This window comes from Heterocephalus glaber, unplaced genomic scaffold (assembly GCF_053883595.1).
Source record: "Heterocephalus glaber isolate CG9 unplaced genomic scaffold, H.glaber_assembly_v1.0 deba00001509, whole genome shotgun sequence".
In the NCBI taxonomy this organism is placed as follows: domain Eukaryota; kingdom Metazoa; phylum Chordata; class Mammalia; order Rodentia; family Bathyergidae; genus Heterocephalus; species Heterocephalus glaber.
In genome coordinates this window covers 2,839,819-2,855,857 of record NW_028258325.1, presented here as the reverse complement: position 1 = coordinate 2,855,857, position 16,039 = coordinate 2,839,819, and the positions used below count along the sequence as shown (strand labels likewise).

Here is a 16,039-nt window from a genome sequence, read left to right as displayed (position 1 = left end):
TCCCAGGAAATCGATGAGATGAGGTGCAAAGCTGACCAGCCGGTGTCTGGCGGAAGTGACCCATGCACCCCAGGGGTGAGCGGTTTAGTTCCCTGCAGGCCAGGACTGTGAAGGACCCTGAAGGGATTTGGGCCAATACTGAAGGGCGTGCTGAGGAATTTATATGCTGAAGAAACAGCCAGGCGTGGTGGCACAGGCACTCCCAGCTCTCTGGGAGGCTGAGGCAGAAGGATTGGTAGTTCAAGCCCAGCCTGGGCAAGACTTAGCAAGACCCTGTCTCAAAATTTAAAAAATTTCAAAAGGGCTGGAGGAGGAGCTCAGTGTGAAGGCCCTGGGTTCCATTCCTAGTATGGCAAAAGAAAAGAAGGGAGGGAGGGAGGGAGGGAGGAAGGAAGGAAGGAAGGAAGGAAGGAAGGAAGGAAAAGAGGGAGGGAGAGAAAGAAAGATTACATGGTATTTAGAAGAGAATGAGTCAGGATGTAAAATGACATGTAGTGTGGCTTCCTATGTCAGAAGAGACGCATCGGAGGGGAATCTTTGGGAGGACACGCACCAAAGTGCCGCATGAACGAACTTCGGGCTGGGGGGCAGGGGAGGGGACAGAGCCAAACAGCCTGTTCCGGGGAGCCCTCCCCGCCGTGACAACAATCACAGCTCTGCCCTCTGCCCCGCCACCCCTGCACGCCCACCATTCCCCCTCCGGCCCCCACAGCCCCGAAGGCCAGGGTGCAGGCCGCCTGAGCCAGCCGGGCCCCTCCCGGCGAGCCCAGGGCCTGTCTACAGTCCCAGGCTGATGTTTCCCGAGGGGACCCGTGGTTACCAAGCCACACAGGGCTCTCGGCTGCTCCCAACACACACCCTCCCTCTCCGCCAGGTTCCTGGCTCTCTCCAAATCCCTGGACTCAGTTCCACTGCTCAGGCATCAGAAAACTCCTGCCTTCGGGAGGTCGGACCTGCCAGCCTCCCAGCGGAGCACTGCGGACAGCACAGCCCGGAGCAGTTGTTTGGGGAACAACCTCGGGGAGCAGGTGTTTGGGGACGGCCTTCATTATTAAAAGGCCCTGTGATGTGCTGCATGAGGTGTGAACCAAAATTACGGTGAATATTTAATTTTCTAAAATTATTAAGTAAAGACACCTTGCCACGAACCCCCACCAAAGCCTCCCCTCGATTTGAACCCACTCATCCCATCCCTCTCGCCACTTTCTGCAGCAGCTCTGGAGTCCGCCTTCGTGACAGTCGGAGTTGGGCTGCTGCTTCGATGTCCTGAATGGATCCACGGCGTCTCGTGTTGTGGTCATTTGGACTCTGGGGAAGAGCTGCCTTCCCGGGCGTCGCGGGGTGGCGGCCCCGACTGCGTTTGCTCGTCAGGGCTGGTAAGGACACTCAGAAGGACACATCCAGAGCACAGCGCTGCAGAAGGCAGCAGGAACCACAGAAGGACTGGTTCGAAGTGAAGGGCCACAGCAGCTTCGTAGTAAATTTAAAGATCCAAACGCTGCCTATTCTGGTCGCCCCCTGAATGTCTGCCGTGTATCCTGCGTCCGTCTACCCAGTTCACAGCGAAGTGGAGCCAACTGGCGGGCGACATCTGCCCAGAACCAGGCCTCCTTCCTCCCTGTCAGGCTGCCCCCATCCCCAGCCTGGGCCCTGCACCTGCGTCAGACCCTGACATCCACAGGACCTCTGCACTCTCCCCGTGTCAAAGCCAAGGTCCTGGCAAGGAGGCACAGGGGCCATTACCCACTCACTCCACTCCAGCCACACAGGCCACCCTGCCCCAGGGCCTTTGCATTGGCTGATCCTCTGCGTGGAATCCCACCTGGGCTTCCCTCAGAAGTCACCTCCTTCCCGAAGCCTACAATGACCCCTACACACATACTCCCAACCCCGCCTTATCTCGCTCCTCTCCTTCCCCTCCCCAGCCCATTGCCCTGCCAGGCATATGGGAAGTCTTTGGGGAAACTTCAGGGAAAGGACAGGGCACTCCGCCTGTACAGATCTCCTCCCAGTCCCTTCCTAGGTTGCACACCACCCCATGAGTGTGATGTTGGAGCTACAGCAGCCATCTTGAGACCATGAGGAGCGGCACTGTTCATAGGCACAGAGTTAGATGTGGAGGGGAGGATGGCGGCTCCCTTCCTTCAGGAGCCCGGGCGGTGGGCGAGTCACACGGTGCCATGTGGGGCCCAGCCCCGCTCCCAGGCCCACACCGCTCCCCTGCCCAGTGTGGCAGGGCCAAGTCATCCATGCACCTTCCTGGGCTGTCCCGTCACTGACCCTGGAACTCGGGCTGCTTTGGGGAGGGCAGTGGGGTGCCAGGGGCAGAGGTGGCCATGGGTGCACAGGGGACCCCTGGATCCTGGTGTTCTGGGGCGTCAGCTGGCCCTGCGGTGCCCCGAGTCTTTCACAGATGGCGCTGGGTTTAGCCTTGGCCTGCGGCAGCGGGGCCCTCCTTTGGGGTCCCAGCCTCAGGAGAGACAGCTGGCTGGGGGTCAACCAAGAGTCACCTGCCCTAAATCACCTGCCCCTAAGTTAGATGCCCCTGCTGGCCCCATGGACACAGCACTAGGGGACTTCCAAGGTGTCCCTTCTGCGGCAGAAGAGCCTGGACCAGGGCTTTCAGCCTTGGGTCCCCGCAGCAGGACCTGGGGGTCCCAGCCTGTGCCCTGAGGTGATCCCCCAGCTCCCTGCTTGCTGCATGTTTCCCTGATGTCTGCTCACAAAAAAGCAAACCTTCCTTACACCTGCGCTTTGCCACCGTGAAGGTAGCAAGTCTCCCGGTGGCAGGAGGGTGTCATAGCCACCCCAGGGCCAGTGTGCAGTGACAACTGTCCGCCCTGTCCCCGCAAGCCTTCCTGTGTGGCTAGGAGGCTAAATGCAGGTGCACTGAGTCCCGTCTGCCCACGGAGTGAAGCAGGGAAGCAGGAGGCTCCTAGCACGGCCGTCTCGGATGCAGGGACACCATGAGCTTCTTGTCTAGGTTTTCCCCCTCTTTTCAGTACTGTTTTGATCTAGTATATTAAATGTTATTTTTTACAGTGGGAGGAGAGGGACTGTCCTTGGGAATGGATGGTGACAATCTCTGTGCTGCTGTGTGGGGCACTGTGTGACCCGCAAGGGCCAGAGGTCCAGCACTGTGGCGTTCATGGGGCCGACCGTGACCCCTGACCCGAAGGAGGGCACCCCGGGGACCTGGACCCCTCATCCACCCTCTCCACCCAGCAGCCTCCTGTCCACACCGGTGACAGGAGGACACTGAGAAGCTCAGCTTTCCAGGAGCCCAGACCGACCTCGAGTTCCCGTGGACCTGGGGCCCCACTGCAGGGGCTGGGACCAGACTCGCTCACCTTTGCAGATGAAGCACTTGATGTGGAAGTACTTGTTCTGCACCCGCAGCACCTCCCCCTTGCACACATTTCCACACGTGTTGCACAGGATGGCCGTGCTGGGCGGCTTCTCCAGGGGCCTGTGAGCAGCCTGGGGCTCCGACACTGTGGAGAAAGAGGTCGAGTTAGAGCGGGTGGTGTCCCCGGAGTGGTGAGCAAGCCAGCAAGGGCGCCAGGATGAGGGGCCTGAGCAGGGAGCCCGGGTCCCCCACCGGCACTGGCCCCACAGGGCACCAGGGGCTGCACTTGCCTATGGCCCTAGGGCTCAGACCACCTGGTCAACTGCAAAGTGGGGTTCCTGGCTAGAGCAGCCCCCACAATGAGCAGCCCTGTCCTTTATCATCAAGCAACCTGCAGTGACAAGGCTGTCATGGCCCCTGGGAAGGGTGACCCAGCCCCTGCTGCTTCCACCTGGCACGACCGTGACCCCTCCCCACAGTACTGCTGTTGGCCTACTCGGCCACAGCACAGCTCTGGAAACCATGGGTGGACGGGTCAGGATGGACAGCCACAGGCCTGACCTCGGGCCCTGGGGCCAGGCGGGACCCACACTCCCCATCTCATCTCGAGACCACTGCACAGGCAGTGGCCAGGATGCTGGAGCCCTTTCCTGCCCTGTAGCGGGGACAGCAGTGAGCCACAGCAAGAGGCAGGTGGCAGAGCCCGAGTCCAGGAGCTCTGAGCCTTGAACTGTGAGGAGGGCTGTGGGGCAGGCGACTGCCACCCGGCTGCAGCTGGGCCCTCAGCTGGGCAGAGTGATGTCCCCTGCACACTTCTCTGTGGCCAGGGCACTGCAGACATGGATTCACACGTCCTCATGCCATCCTACGGCATCCAGGGAGCCCAGGCCGGGCTGTCAGTGCCCGCTCTGCCCCCACCATGCCCAGAGTGCCGGCCCCAGGTCGCCCTGGAGATGCGGGCACAGGAAGGCAGAGTCCCCGAAAGGAACTCCACTCAGCCTTGGACACTGGGGCCCAGGCCCACCCGGCCTCGCTCTCCAGAGCTCAGGAGACAACATGGCAGGCGGGGTGGCCGAGTCCAGCCAGGGCCCTCTCTGCAGCTCAGGAGGGCAGACCTGTCCCTGGAGTGTGAGCACGGCATCCCCAGAGCCGTGGAGACACACGCACCTGCTCGTACAGAGGTGGGAGGTGCCTGGAGGTGTCCGGGGGCAGAGCCCAGGTGCCAGGGCAGGCCAGGCACTGAGGGGGCTGGGAGCGAGGCAGCTCTGGGAGGTGACGTCCTGGTGAGTCACCGGCCCCTCCACCCCGACCAGACAGGGTTCCTCAACACTGTCCTGTTCTCTACAGGGACACAAAGGACAATGGGCTGTGTCCCTCCCAACCACACAGGCACATTTCATAGGCTGGACCCTGGCTGCACCCCAGAATGAAACGGCAGCTTCAGGCTCTCGGGGCAGCACCGGCTACGGGTCAGGCTGGCCCAGGACATGGCCTCAGCCCCACCTCTCGCGTGTGGCCTCCAAGACCCCAGCCCCTGCCTGTCCTTCTCTGTGCTGTCCATCCCTCACCTGCTCTCCGCCCTCGGCCCTGGGGCCCCTAGGACCGTGGCAAAAGGTCCGCCTAGCAACCAGCCAGCAAATAGCAGCGGGTCTGGGTGGTGGTGCTGCCCTCTGGTGGCGCGAAGCAGACACTGCACACGAGGCGGCTCCAAGGCACCCGTGCGGAGCCCATGCCTGCAGCCGGGCTGGTCGGGGAGCAGGGAGCCGGGGCTGGCCGGGCTGGGTCCCGGGGATCCAGGGGCTGGGTGTGGCCCCCTAAACCATGCTCTGGAGCCAGGGCAGGGCATGAGCTGGAACAGGCCCGTCTTGAAGGTCACAGACTGCCCGGCGGCCAGCGGGGCCACTGCTGAGGCCAGCCTTTCAGCAGCCGCCAGGGCACGGGGCTCTCGGGGCCAGCTGCTGCCTCCTGTCCCCACCCTGCAGCCGGGCAGGGATGGCACAGCCCCGTCCCTGGCCAGGCCTGGGCTCTGTCCCCAGCAGGGAGACACAGAACCACGTCGCCACTTCCTCCTCCAAGACCCTGAGTTTCTCCAGTGCTGCTCGGTATCAGCCAGCTGGGAGCCCCCTGGAAACACTGCGGTCCCGGGGGGGGGCTCCGACAGAGGCTGAGTGCCCCAGAGCCAGGCAGAGGCCACGCAGGCTGCGCCAGCCACACACTCCCATGCCGGCCTCTGTGCCAATGCAGGGCACCCAGGGACTGAGTTTTCAACGTCCTTGGTGACTTGCCTATGCCAGATGGCACAGCAGAGGCTGCGGCCGGGACCCCAGGGCCAGCCTGGCCAGCGTCCCCACACTTCATCCCTCAGCACTCCAGGGCCCAGACCCCGGGCCGTTCCGACAGGGGAGCTGGCTTTGGGGACCAAGGCCTGGGACATCTGGGGGGGCTGGAGGAGCACACCCCAGCTGGAGTCCCGCCTCCCAGAGGTTTCCAACCCACCCGGGACAGTGAGATGCAGGCTACAGGGACCACATGAGACACCGCTGCGCCTGCCAGACCAGCAAGCTGGATGCGGACACCCGAGGCTCATCAGCCATGTCCACCTTGACTGGCCAGCAGGTCGCCTCACACTGTGCCTCTGCATACTGCCCTCAGCAGCCTAAAGGTCCCTCTCCCAGCAGCTCCAGGCCAGAGGTCCCAGCTCTTCCTCCCTGCCTGGTGCCCACTGCCCCTGAGTCTATTCATCATTCAGTCTTTGGAGCCCCCGGGCCTTTGCACATGCTGTCTTTTCCGTTCCTTCCTTTCCTGCCTCTGGAAAGACCTCTGGGACTCCCCCAGGCCAAGAGGGCCACCCCACCCCCCGACGGCACATGGCAGGCAGCTGTGCCCAAGGTCTGAGTAATGCGACAGTCACTGCCAGCTGTCTGTCAGTCAACCCTTGGAGGGAGGGGCTGGTGGGACTCAGTCTCCCAGCTCCTGGTGTCTGCCATGGCTGGGCTACATGTGACAAAGATGACTTGAGACACCCTGCAGCAGGTGGTAGATATGCAAATGTAAGACACCCAGTCAGGGGAATATTATTTAGCACCAAAAAATGACTCTCAAGCCCCGAGGAGCCATGGAAGGACCATGGGTGGGAGTGGGGAACCAGGAGGGACAGGGGTCGGAGGGACAGCCTGTGTTGACCCTAGCAGGGGGACCCACTGGATATGCAGCCTAGGAGGACCTCCCAGAGCCTGGCTTTCCTCCGCTATAAAGTGGGAACTATCCTGAGGCACAGGGCGTGTCTGATGTGTGCCTCAGTGCCTCAGGGACCAGCCACACGGGAAGCGTCCTATGATCGGGCTGTGGGGGGCAGGGCTGAGCTGTGTTAGTGACTGGGTGACCAGACAGTGACTCTGGGTGTCCTCAGCACTGGAGTGCAGACCAGCACCTCACCCAGTGGTCCCCCACCCGGAAACCAAGCAGGACCCATCTGGACCCTCGCCAAACCCCACAGCCGTGTGGACGGTGAGCCCAGCTCAGCACCACCGTGCATCCCCACGGGGACCCCGATGGCCAGGTGGGGCACTGTGCCCGGCCATTCACACCAACATGTCCCTGCCCCCAGCAGCCTCTGCCCACTGCCGCTTCCACTCTGCCCACTGTGCCCAGACACCCTCCGCCCCAGGCAGCTGTGCCCCACCTCGCTCAGGGAATCCACTTCCTGCCGCCCACTGCTGAGGCCAATGTCTGGGTCCTTTCTGTCACCTACCTGGCCCCGCCGGTGACACGATCTGCGCCACACTCCTGGCGCTGGCCCTTCTCTTTCACGCCGTGCTGGCCAGGGCAGCTGCACCTTGTGCCCACCCTCATGCCCGTCATCTGTCCCCGCCCTGGAGGTGCTTTAAGCTTCCAGAAGCCTCTGCAGGGAACGGCAGCTTCATGTCCTACGTGGGAACCTCAAGGCTCCCAAGGTCAGCCGTGGACACCAAGTCGAGAAAGACACCGGCACCGTCCACTCATTCCTGCCCTCACCCAGCAAACGGAGGCCCTGCCTGTGCACCGTGTCGCTCCAGGGCTCGGGAGCACAGGGAACAGCCTGGGTGCCCTCTCCTGGGGTCCACATCCCGCCCCCGGGAATGTTGGTCCCCCCATGACAGCCGAGGGTGGGGGCTCCGTCCATCACAGGCTGGGGGCGGACAGCCCCTTCCCTGCTCACTGTGCATTCTCTGGTCTGCAGCAGGGATGGCAGGTGGCCAGGGCCCGGGGAGGGACACGGCAGGCGAGGCTGTGGGGCAGGGCCACCTCCGTCCTTCCCACCACTCGGACAGCGACACGCTCGCTCCAGAACCCCAGGGTTTTCACCTGTTCACTGCTGTCCGAGATCCACAGGATGTTCCACCCACCTCAAGGTGGCCTCAGAGCTCATGCACGCCACCGCTCAGGTCTCTGAGTTTCCCAACTGATCCAGCGACTGACTGAGCCCCACATGGCCACTTCCAAGGTGCCAGTCCACCAGAGCAGGCGGCAGGACACACATTACACCTCGCCCTTGAAGATCTGCCTTTCTAACTGTGCCAAGGAGCAGTGGGCAACTATGGAGGAAGGGCGGGTCTGGGGCTGGCCAGCAGCAAGGTGGACCTGCACGCAGGCAGGGAGGGCTTCCTGGAGGTGTCCGAGGGCGGCTCCCAGGGTGAGCAACCCTTCCTTGGACAGGAGCAGCCCGACTGCAGCGCACTGGCCACGTGGGTGGCTGGCATCCACTGGCCTGTCTGCCTCCCACGCCCCAGGGTCAGACCTGAGTTTGGGGGCCGGTCAGCCCGTCCCTGTCCTAGTGCTCACCAGGCCCTACAGGGGGACAGGCAGGGCCCACCCAGTCCTCTCCGGGGTGGGAGGAGGGCTCGGTTTACACACCCACTGGCTGTCCTCAGGGCCCGCCCTCGGCGCTGTCCTTCCAGTTGTGTCCTGGTTCTGAGTGGGTCTCGGCCTGCAGGCTCCTGTGCCACCTGCTGGGAAATCGTGCCAGGTCACATGGGCCTTCCGTCCTAACCTACTTAAGGGCCGATGCTAATTATAAGCCTGAGCCAGGAGGCTGCTCCGGAGCTGGTCCTGCTCCCAAAAGCTCCCCCCAGGCCTGAGCCACAAGCTGTGCTCGGTCTCGGGCTCGGCCGGCTGGGTCACTAGGCCTGGGACTCTGTGGAGCAGACAGGCCACGCCCACCACACCCACCAGGCCCTCCTGAGCGCCTGGCCCTCAGAACCCACAGGGTGACTGAGGGTGTGACGCACTGAAGTCAGGGGGAAACCAAGACACATCACAGTGGCACCCAGCCCTCAGCACATCGCTCTGCCAAGCTCTACCCTTGCCCATGCACTGTCTGCTCTGGGGACCCCAAGAAGGCAGAAGCACCTGGCATCTGCCAGAGGTGCCCTAGGTTGCTGGTTGGTCCAATCTCCTGCCCCGCCCACTTCATCATGGCCCTGCCCACCCCCTGTGGCCACACCCATATCCTCCCTGTCCCTGCCCACCTCACTGCCCCACCTACCTCTTCACTGTCCCCGCCCACCTCCTCATGACCACACCCTCTCCCCTTGTTGTCCATGCCCACCACTCAATGCCCCGCCCACCTCTGCCACGACACCTGGCTCTTCCAGCATCGCAGCCCCCGGAAGGCACAAGGGGTGTGTCAATGTACCCACACCCCAAGACTGCAGGAGAACGGATCGGTGTGCGGTGAACACCAGGGTCCAGTGGATGTTCCCACTGTGTACAGATGCCTGGGCAGTTTCGAAAAGCACAGGGTCACCTGGGAGGGTTAGGAATCCTCACAGCTTTGCCACTGCAGATGTCCCTGAGCGACGGGGTGCAGAGATCTCCCAGGGCCGAGCACAGGCGAGGGTCTTCCCCGTGTGGACCCCTCCACCCAGCAGGACCTCACTCTGGAGAAAACAGCACACAGACCAGGCTGCACAGCCTCCAGAAACCCTTCCTGAAACCTGCCCAGAGCTGGGGAAGTCATTCTGTGAGGACCGCGGTAAGTCCCGGTGCAGGACCCCACAGCCCTGGGTGCAATTCTCACCTCTGGGCATGCTTCCAATACCAGGTCTGCTCACATCAGAGGACTCCCAGGTCCCCACTGGCGAAAGCCAGAGGGGACAAAGCCCCAAAGCCCTGGGCCTCCTGCAGAGCACCTCCAACCTAAACCCCCTGCCGGGAGCACCTGGACGAGGATGCACAGGATTCTCCCCAGAGGCCTGGGTGTGGTCCCGACCACCAGCCCTGCAGCCACCAGGCTGGAGAATTCCAAGCCACCTACACAGGAAAGTCCTTGTTTTCCCACGCTCTTGGCACTGTGGCAGGCACCAGAGGGGCAGGCAGGCCAGTGCAGACCCAGAGTGGACGCACAGGCCAGCTCGGGCGTGGTCGTAGCTCGGGAGTCCTACGGAGGATCCCGGGGCTGCCTGAATGGCCAGGGCACCTCTGACCCTCAGGGGCTCCTGACCCAGGACAGGCAGTCCTGAGTGTCTTGGTGTGGGCCGAGTCAGGGTGGAAAGGATCAGGGAGCCTCAGAGCCTGAGAGAGAAGACAGCCAAGATGGCATCTCCTGCAACCCTCCAGGACAGGGGACAGGAGCATGAAGACAGTGGCCCCAGGAGGCCACACAGAGCCCACCTGTGCAGGTTGAACTGTCTCCCCTAAAAGTCACATGGGGAGCCCTGAACCCCAGACCCCAGAATGGGACTGGATTTGGAGACAGGGCTTTCAGAGGCACAGCTAAGGGAAAAGGAGGCCATTAGGGTGTCCTGAACCCAGCAGGACCACACCTTCATCAAAAGGAAAATGGTAGGGCCAGGCATGGTGGTGCACACCTCTAATCCTAGCACTCGGGAGGCTGAGCCAAGAGGGTCACTGAGAGTTCGAGGCCAGCCTGATCTGCATAGCGAGACCCTGTCTCAAAAAAGAAAAAAAAAAAGGAGGGGGAGAATGGTATATATCTGCTGAAGTACCACACTCTATAAACATGCATATTTATTACGTGTTAAAAATTTAAATGCTTAAAGGATTGGAAGTAAATGCCAACTGCCCCAGTTTGATCACTACACTGTATACAGGTGGTGTTACCACGCTGCACAATAAATAGGAATGACTAATTTTTAAAGGAAAAATCTCCCCGGTCAGCAAGTGTCTGGGCTGACAACACACACAAGGGCCCGATGGGTGCTGACCGGCCCAGGCCGCCCAGCAGGAAGCGTGTCTGGGGCTGCAGATCCGAGCATGGGCCCTGGGGGATCCACGGTCCACACAGCCTCCCCTCGGCTCCCGTGGCCAGTCTGTGCTGGGGCTTGCACTCAGCCACCGCGCCACTGCCCGGACCACCATGCTGCAAGTGGGCAGACCGCTCAGCTGGAAGAGAAGCAGGCCTGCCAGGCCCCCGCAGCTCTCAGCTTCCCAGGGGCCGACCCTCCACTGCCCCACCCCTGCTCAGGCCCTAGCCCTGCACACACCAGCCTGGCTGGGGTCCGGCCGCTCCACTGTACACCGTCATCAACGACAACGGACGACCCAGGACAGCCCTGGCCTGGAGTCCAGCCTGATGCCTGTGAGGGCCCAGAGGTGCCCTTGGCTCCCCTCCCGTCCCTGGCCCCAGGAGAACACCCTCTGCCTGGAGAGCCGGGCCACTGTAACAATGCCTTGGACAGACGGGGGCTTCTGCAGTGGACAGCACCCCGACAGCGCTGGAGACCGAAGCCCACCCGAGGGACTCAGAATGTGCCCAGCACCACTGTGACAGCACACAGTGGCACCACCCACCCCAGGGGGCTGGCGGGCCCATCACCCACAGACCCTCCCCTGAGGCGGGACGTGGGAGCCCTGCACCAAGAGCTCCTCCTCAGCAGACACGGGTTGGGTTAGCCCAGTGGGGCAGGCACCCTGGGGTGAGCTGAGGTGCCCAGCAGTCTGGGACAGGGCACTGCCACCAGGGCGGGCGGGGCAGGAAGTGGACCCGGCCGCTGCTGGGCCAAGGTGCCTGTGAATCGGTGGTTCTGCAAGCACCAGGGCCGAACCGGCTGGCTCGGTACACACGGTGATGCCAGGCTTTGGGTGTTCTGCCTGCTGCAGGCGCAGTGGGCACACCAGTCCCCAGCTGGCATGAGAAGCACTATCACCCACATGCTGCCAGCAGGCCCACGGCTGAGCGAGGCTCGGCACCTCGGAGACCACACAGCCTGTAGCTGGCAGGGCAGCGCCGGAACCGGGCCTGGCCCCTTCACTTCCTGGCTCTTCTCGCGTCCTCCTGAGCCCCTGGGCCAAGGAAGACTGTCACTGGGAAAGCATTTCCTGAGTGTCTAACTAAAGCTGGGCACCCAGCTCCTAGCCAACAGCTGGGAGAGGACAGAGGGCCGAGCTCTGGGCAGCCAGTCCACACACCGTCCCAGTTGCTCAGCGGGGCGCTCCACGAAGCCCAGGGATCGAGGTGTCGGCTCCCAAGCATGGGGCGGCTGTGGGCAGGCAGGGTGCGCCCACCTCGGTCCCCGATGGCCGGCATGACCAGGACCCGCTCTGCCAGATGGGCCCAGAGTCGAGGTGGGGACAACCAGCTGGGACCCTGGCCCAGAACCACTGCTGGCCTGGGGAGACACGAGCGGCCCAAGTTCAACCACAAAAACAACTTGGGAGAAACCCTATCAGTGCGCGGAAGGGGAACACGACAAATCCCGCCGTCCTCCTCCCCTGAGATGACCACCCGGCTGTGGGCGGCCGCCCACCCTGTGACTCTGCATGCCGGGGTAGGACGAGGTGACCCGGTGCAGTCATAATTACGGTGCCCGAGCCTGTGCCTGGCCCTCGTGTCCGGGCTGTGTCATCTCCAGGACGGCCCCAGCCCAGCTCGGTGGAGGCGCCTGGCGTAGACAGCTTCTCACTGCTGCAACAGAGCGCACACTCCGTGCAATCCACCTGTTCAAAACGCTCAGTTTGCCAGTTTTTCATATATGCCCAGGACTCTGGGTCAAACGCCATAACCTAATTTAGAAAATTGCTGCCACCCCAGAAGGAACCCTCTCCCAGTTTCAATCCGGGCCATCATTCCTCCTCCCCACCCCTCAGCAATGGATCCATCCCTGCAGATTGGTGGGCGCTGGGCGTCTCACACACATGGAGTCAGCGGCCTTCGGGGACTGGCTTGCTTGTGGTGAAAGGCATTGGTGTGTCGCTGCCTTCGTGGCTGAGCGCTCTTCCAGCACATGGACAGAGCACATGTTGTACGGCCATTTATCCGCTGTTTCCATCTTGGCTGCTACAAGCATTTGTGTGTTCATTCTGGGTGCTGTGTGCTTTCTTTGCTCCGGGGTATATGCTAGGAGTAGAATGCTGGGTCACGGGCCATTCTGTGTAACACTTTGAGGGGCCGCTGGACTGCTGCACGGCCGCTGTTCCCACGTGGCTGATTCCTCCACACCCTCAGCACCAACTCTGGTTTGCTCGACTGATTCTAGCCTGCTAGAGAGTGTGAAGTGCCCTCCCCCTCCTCCAGGTGGGGCTGAACCCAGGGCCTTTGCACTGACCTCCATCCCCAGTCCTTTTCAACTTTTGATTTTGACAGTTTTTGTTTTTTGTTTTGGTACCAGGATTGAACTCTGGACCTTATGCTTGTGAGGCAGGCTCGGTGCCACTGAGCTACATCCCCAGCCACTAAGCTTTTGATTTTGAGACAGGGTCTTGCTAAGTTGTCCAGGCTGGGCTTGGACTTGTGATCCTCCTGCCTCAGCCTCCCAGAGCGCTGGGATGACAGGTGTGCGGCCCCCACCCACTGGCACCTCGTTTGGGTTTGCATTTCCCCGATGGCTGAAGATGTATGAACACCGTCTTTGTTTGTGAGTTGTTTTTCCACTTCCTTTGCGATGTCTTTCATGACACAAGTGTTTTTAGTTTTGATAAAATCCAATTTTTCTCCTGGGGCTTGTGTGCCTGGTGTCACTTCTAAGAAACTATTGCCTAATCTGAGATAATGAATATTTACTCTTTCTCCTTAGGGTTTGAGTTTTAGCTTTTACTATAATTTTGCATGAGGAACTTTCCATAAATAGAATCACACCCACGCCACCTGTCTCCTGGCCAGAGGCTGTCGCTCCCTCTGAGCTGGGGCCTCGGTGCTGATCCCCCAGCTCGGGGTGCAGACGCCAGCACAGTGTTCGTGTTGTTGCTGTTTGCTCTTTGCCCTCCACATTGTTGCCGGCTGCTGGTGAGGGCTCACGGGGTGTGGGAGACGCCTGTATCAGCAGGCCGGGAGCCCTTCCAGCCTCCGGCGTGGAAATTCCATTTGGGAAACGGTCGCTGTCAACTGTGCTCAGCTCCGGAATCCACCGGGCGGGGCCAGGCTGCCCCCACCCCAAGTGGACTCACCCTCCACGGCCAGGAGGGCACGGTCAGCTAGAGCCTGGCCAGAGTGGGAGCCACAGCTATGCCCTTTGGGGGACAAATGCCGAGTGCGGTTCTCTGCCAACCCCGAGAGGAGGCGCTACAGTCAGCCTCTACAGATGGGGCCCTTGAGCCCCAGAGAGGTGCAGGTGTCTCGCTGGGGTCCCCCGAGAGGTCGGCCAGCAGAGCCCAAGGCTTCCCTGTTCTGCTCCAGTCAGAGCAGCTCCTCAGTAACAGCCCAGGATCCTCAGAGTGGGAGCTGAGCAGGAGATGGCACAGGCCAGCAAGGAGGATGCAGGGAGGGGACAGCCCAGGCACAAGGCTCGGCCCCATGCACAGGGTGGGACAGGAAGCCCGAGGGAGGCAGGACTGGTGCAGCTTGGGGCTCCCGAGCTCTGCCCTGTGGCCCTGAGCCGTGGCCTTCTGCTGCTGGGGTCCAGGCCGTCCTGTCACCCTCAGCCAGCAGCCACATTGGCCTCATGCAGGACACGGGCCTTCGGCACGGGCGTGTTGTTTGTATCTGTGTGGCCAGACACACCCTGTTCCCATCAACACCAGAGGAGGGACACCGGGTGACATTCCTTAAAGCCCGGTGCTGGGCGGTGCCCTGCTGGGGAACATCCTGCACGCTCTACACAAACCGCAGTGTCCTGACCTGTCCCCTCCAGATGCCACCGGTCCCCTCCCCCCACCGATGCCTCCAGACACTGCCAGCTGCTTGGGGAGCAACCTGGCCCCTGGCTGAGAAGCACTGCCTCAAAGGAAAGAGGCAAAGAAGGGCGGAGGAGAGAGGGCAGGACAGACGGGGCCCAGTTACCCTGGCCCTGACCCTGGGCCTGCTGGAGCCCGGTCATGGCTCTGACACTCACCACCACGTGACGAGGGCCCAACCCTTCCCCTCCCCGAGCCTCAGCTCATCATCTGTAAGACGCGTCCCCTACTCACACACAGCACTGTCTGAGAGAAAGTCCCCAAGCCTGCACATAGCTGGCGCCGCCAGTGCCGCTCTCCCCAGGATCACAAGGCAGCCAGACCCTCGAGGCTTGTCCGTGGGACCCGAGACCAACTTCTAACTAGAAACTGAACACAGGGCCACCTCGGGCTTTACCTGTCCCTCCTCCAGGCATCCCCAGGGTGCGGCTCCTCTCAAAGGCTCTGCGCTCTCCCTCCAAGGACAGGCCCCGGCACCAGGGAGCTGCGCTGGCAGCTGCGTGGGCAGAGAGCTCCGCGGTGGGCACCTCTCCCGGTGACATGCCAGAGGTCACGTGGCAGCTGCCACCCCAGGTCCAAGGCGGGCAGGGCCAGGCCCTTCCCGGAACACCAAAATAGCCTCTACCACACTGCCACCCCAAACATACACCTGTTTCCCAGTGTATGGGAAAGGGACACTGAATAGGCCCAGGGGGACAGTTACTGACCCCACGTGCCAGGGCAGGTGGACTTGCAACCCTGCGCTTGTGAGGCAGACACCAGAACCACTGAGCTAAATCCCCAGCCCCCAAATCTTCATCTACATAGTTCCTCATTGTTCTAGGATTATTGCCCCCCTCTGAGTCATTTGCTACATTTGTTTCTCCCGATGTACCGAATGAAGCTATGGCAAGCTCCGGATCTGGGGTCTTTGCTGCCCCGAGCAGCATTGACCAGACCCAAAGCTGAGCTTCTTCTCTAAGTCTCATGTCTGTCCATATATTAATTAGTTCTCCTTGTGCTGTTGTGGCTCACAGGAGACTAGAACTTAATGCAGAGGTTCTAGAGGTTCTTTCCCTGTTCCCTACACAACACCAATGTACCAGAGGGGAAACTGAGGCTGAGGAAGCTTAGACAAGCTACAGGAGGCCCCTGGACAGTGAACAGCAGGGCTTGGGCCCTGCCCACATCTGGCTGCCCAAGACCCTGTATTCAGCAGCTTCCTTATCACTGGGACACAATACCAAACACCCACAGCTTAAAGGAGGAAAGGTATGATTTGGCTCACAGTTTCAGGAGATTCAGTCCATGGTTAGCTGGCTCCAAGGCAGGAGCATCATGGTGGAAGGGTGTGGAGGAGCAAAGCCACAGTCCTCATCCTGGCTAACTGGGCACAGGGTGTGTGCAAGTCAGGTCATGGTAAGAGGCTTTGGGGCAACACCTTTAGGCACAAGTCATATTTCATACCCCCAACAAAACTGCCTCATCCAATTGGCTCTGGGAAAAGAACTGGGGAGCTGGCAGCCAGGTGAATGTCGACTGTACCTCTGGGTCTGACTTAATCATGCTGTTGAAACTTCCACCTCTGCCCACCAAAGGGGT

General features: G+C 61.4%; 1 protein-coding gene across 33 annotated transcripts in view; it reads right to left on the bottom strand.

The window, feature by feature from the left end:
• Ablim2 (actin binding LIM protein family member 2) overlaps nucleotides 1-16,039 on the bottom strand; it is a 113,677-nt gene that overhangs the window by 74,789 nt on the left and 22,849 nt on the right. For 9 of the 33 annotated variants that reach the window (XM_087187285.1, XM_087187292.1, XM_087187287.1 and 6 more), the window contains exon 2: nucleotides 3,351-3,494. In XM_087187285.1, the coding sequence (XP_087043411.1) occupies nucleotides 3,351-3,494 (144 nt within the window). Of the gene's footprint in view, nucleotides 1-3,350; nucleotides 3,495-14,855; nucleotides 15,700-16,039 lie in introns of those variants that run through there. The other 24 variants (XR_002395895.2, XM_021260332.2, XM_087187273.1 and 21 more) reach the window with 17 other exon arrangements.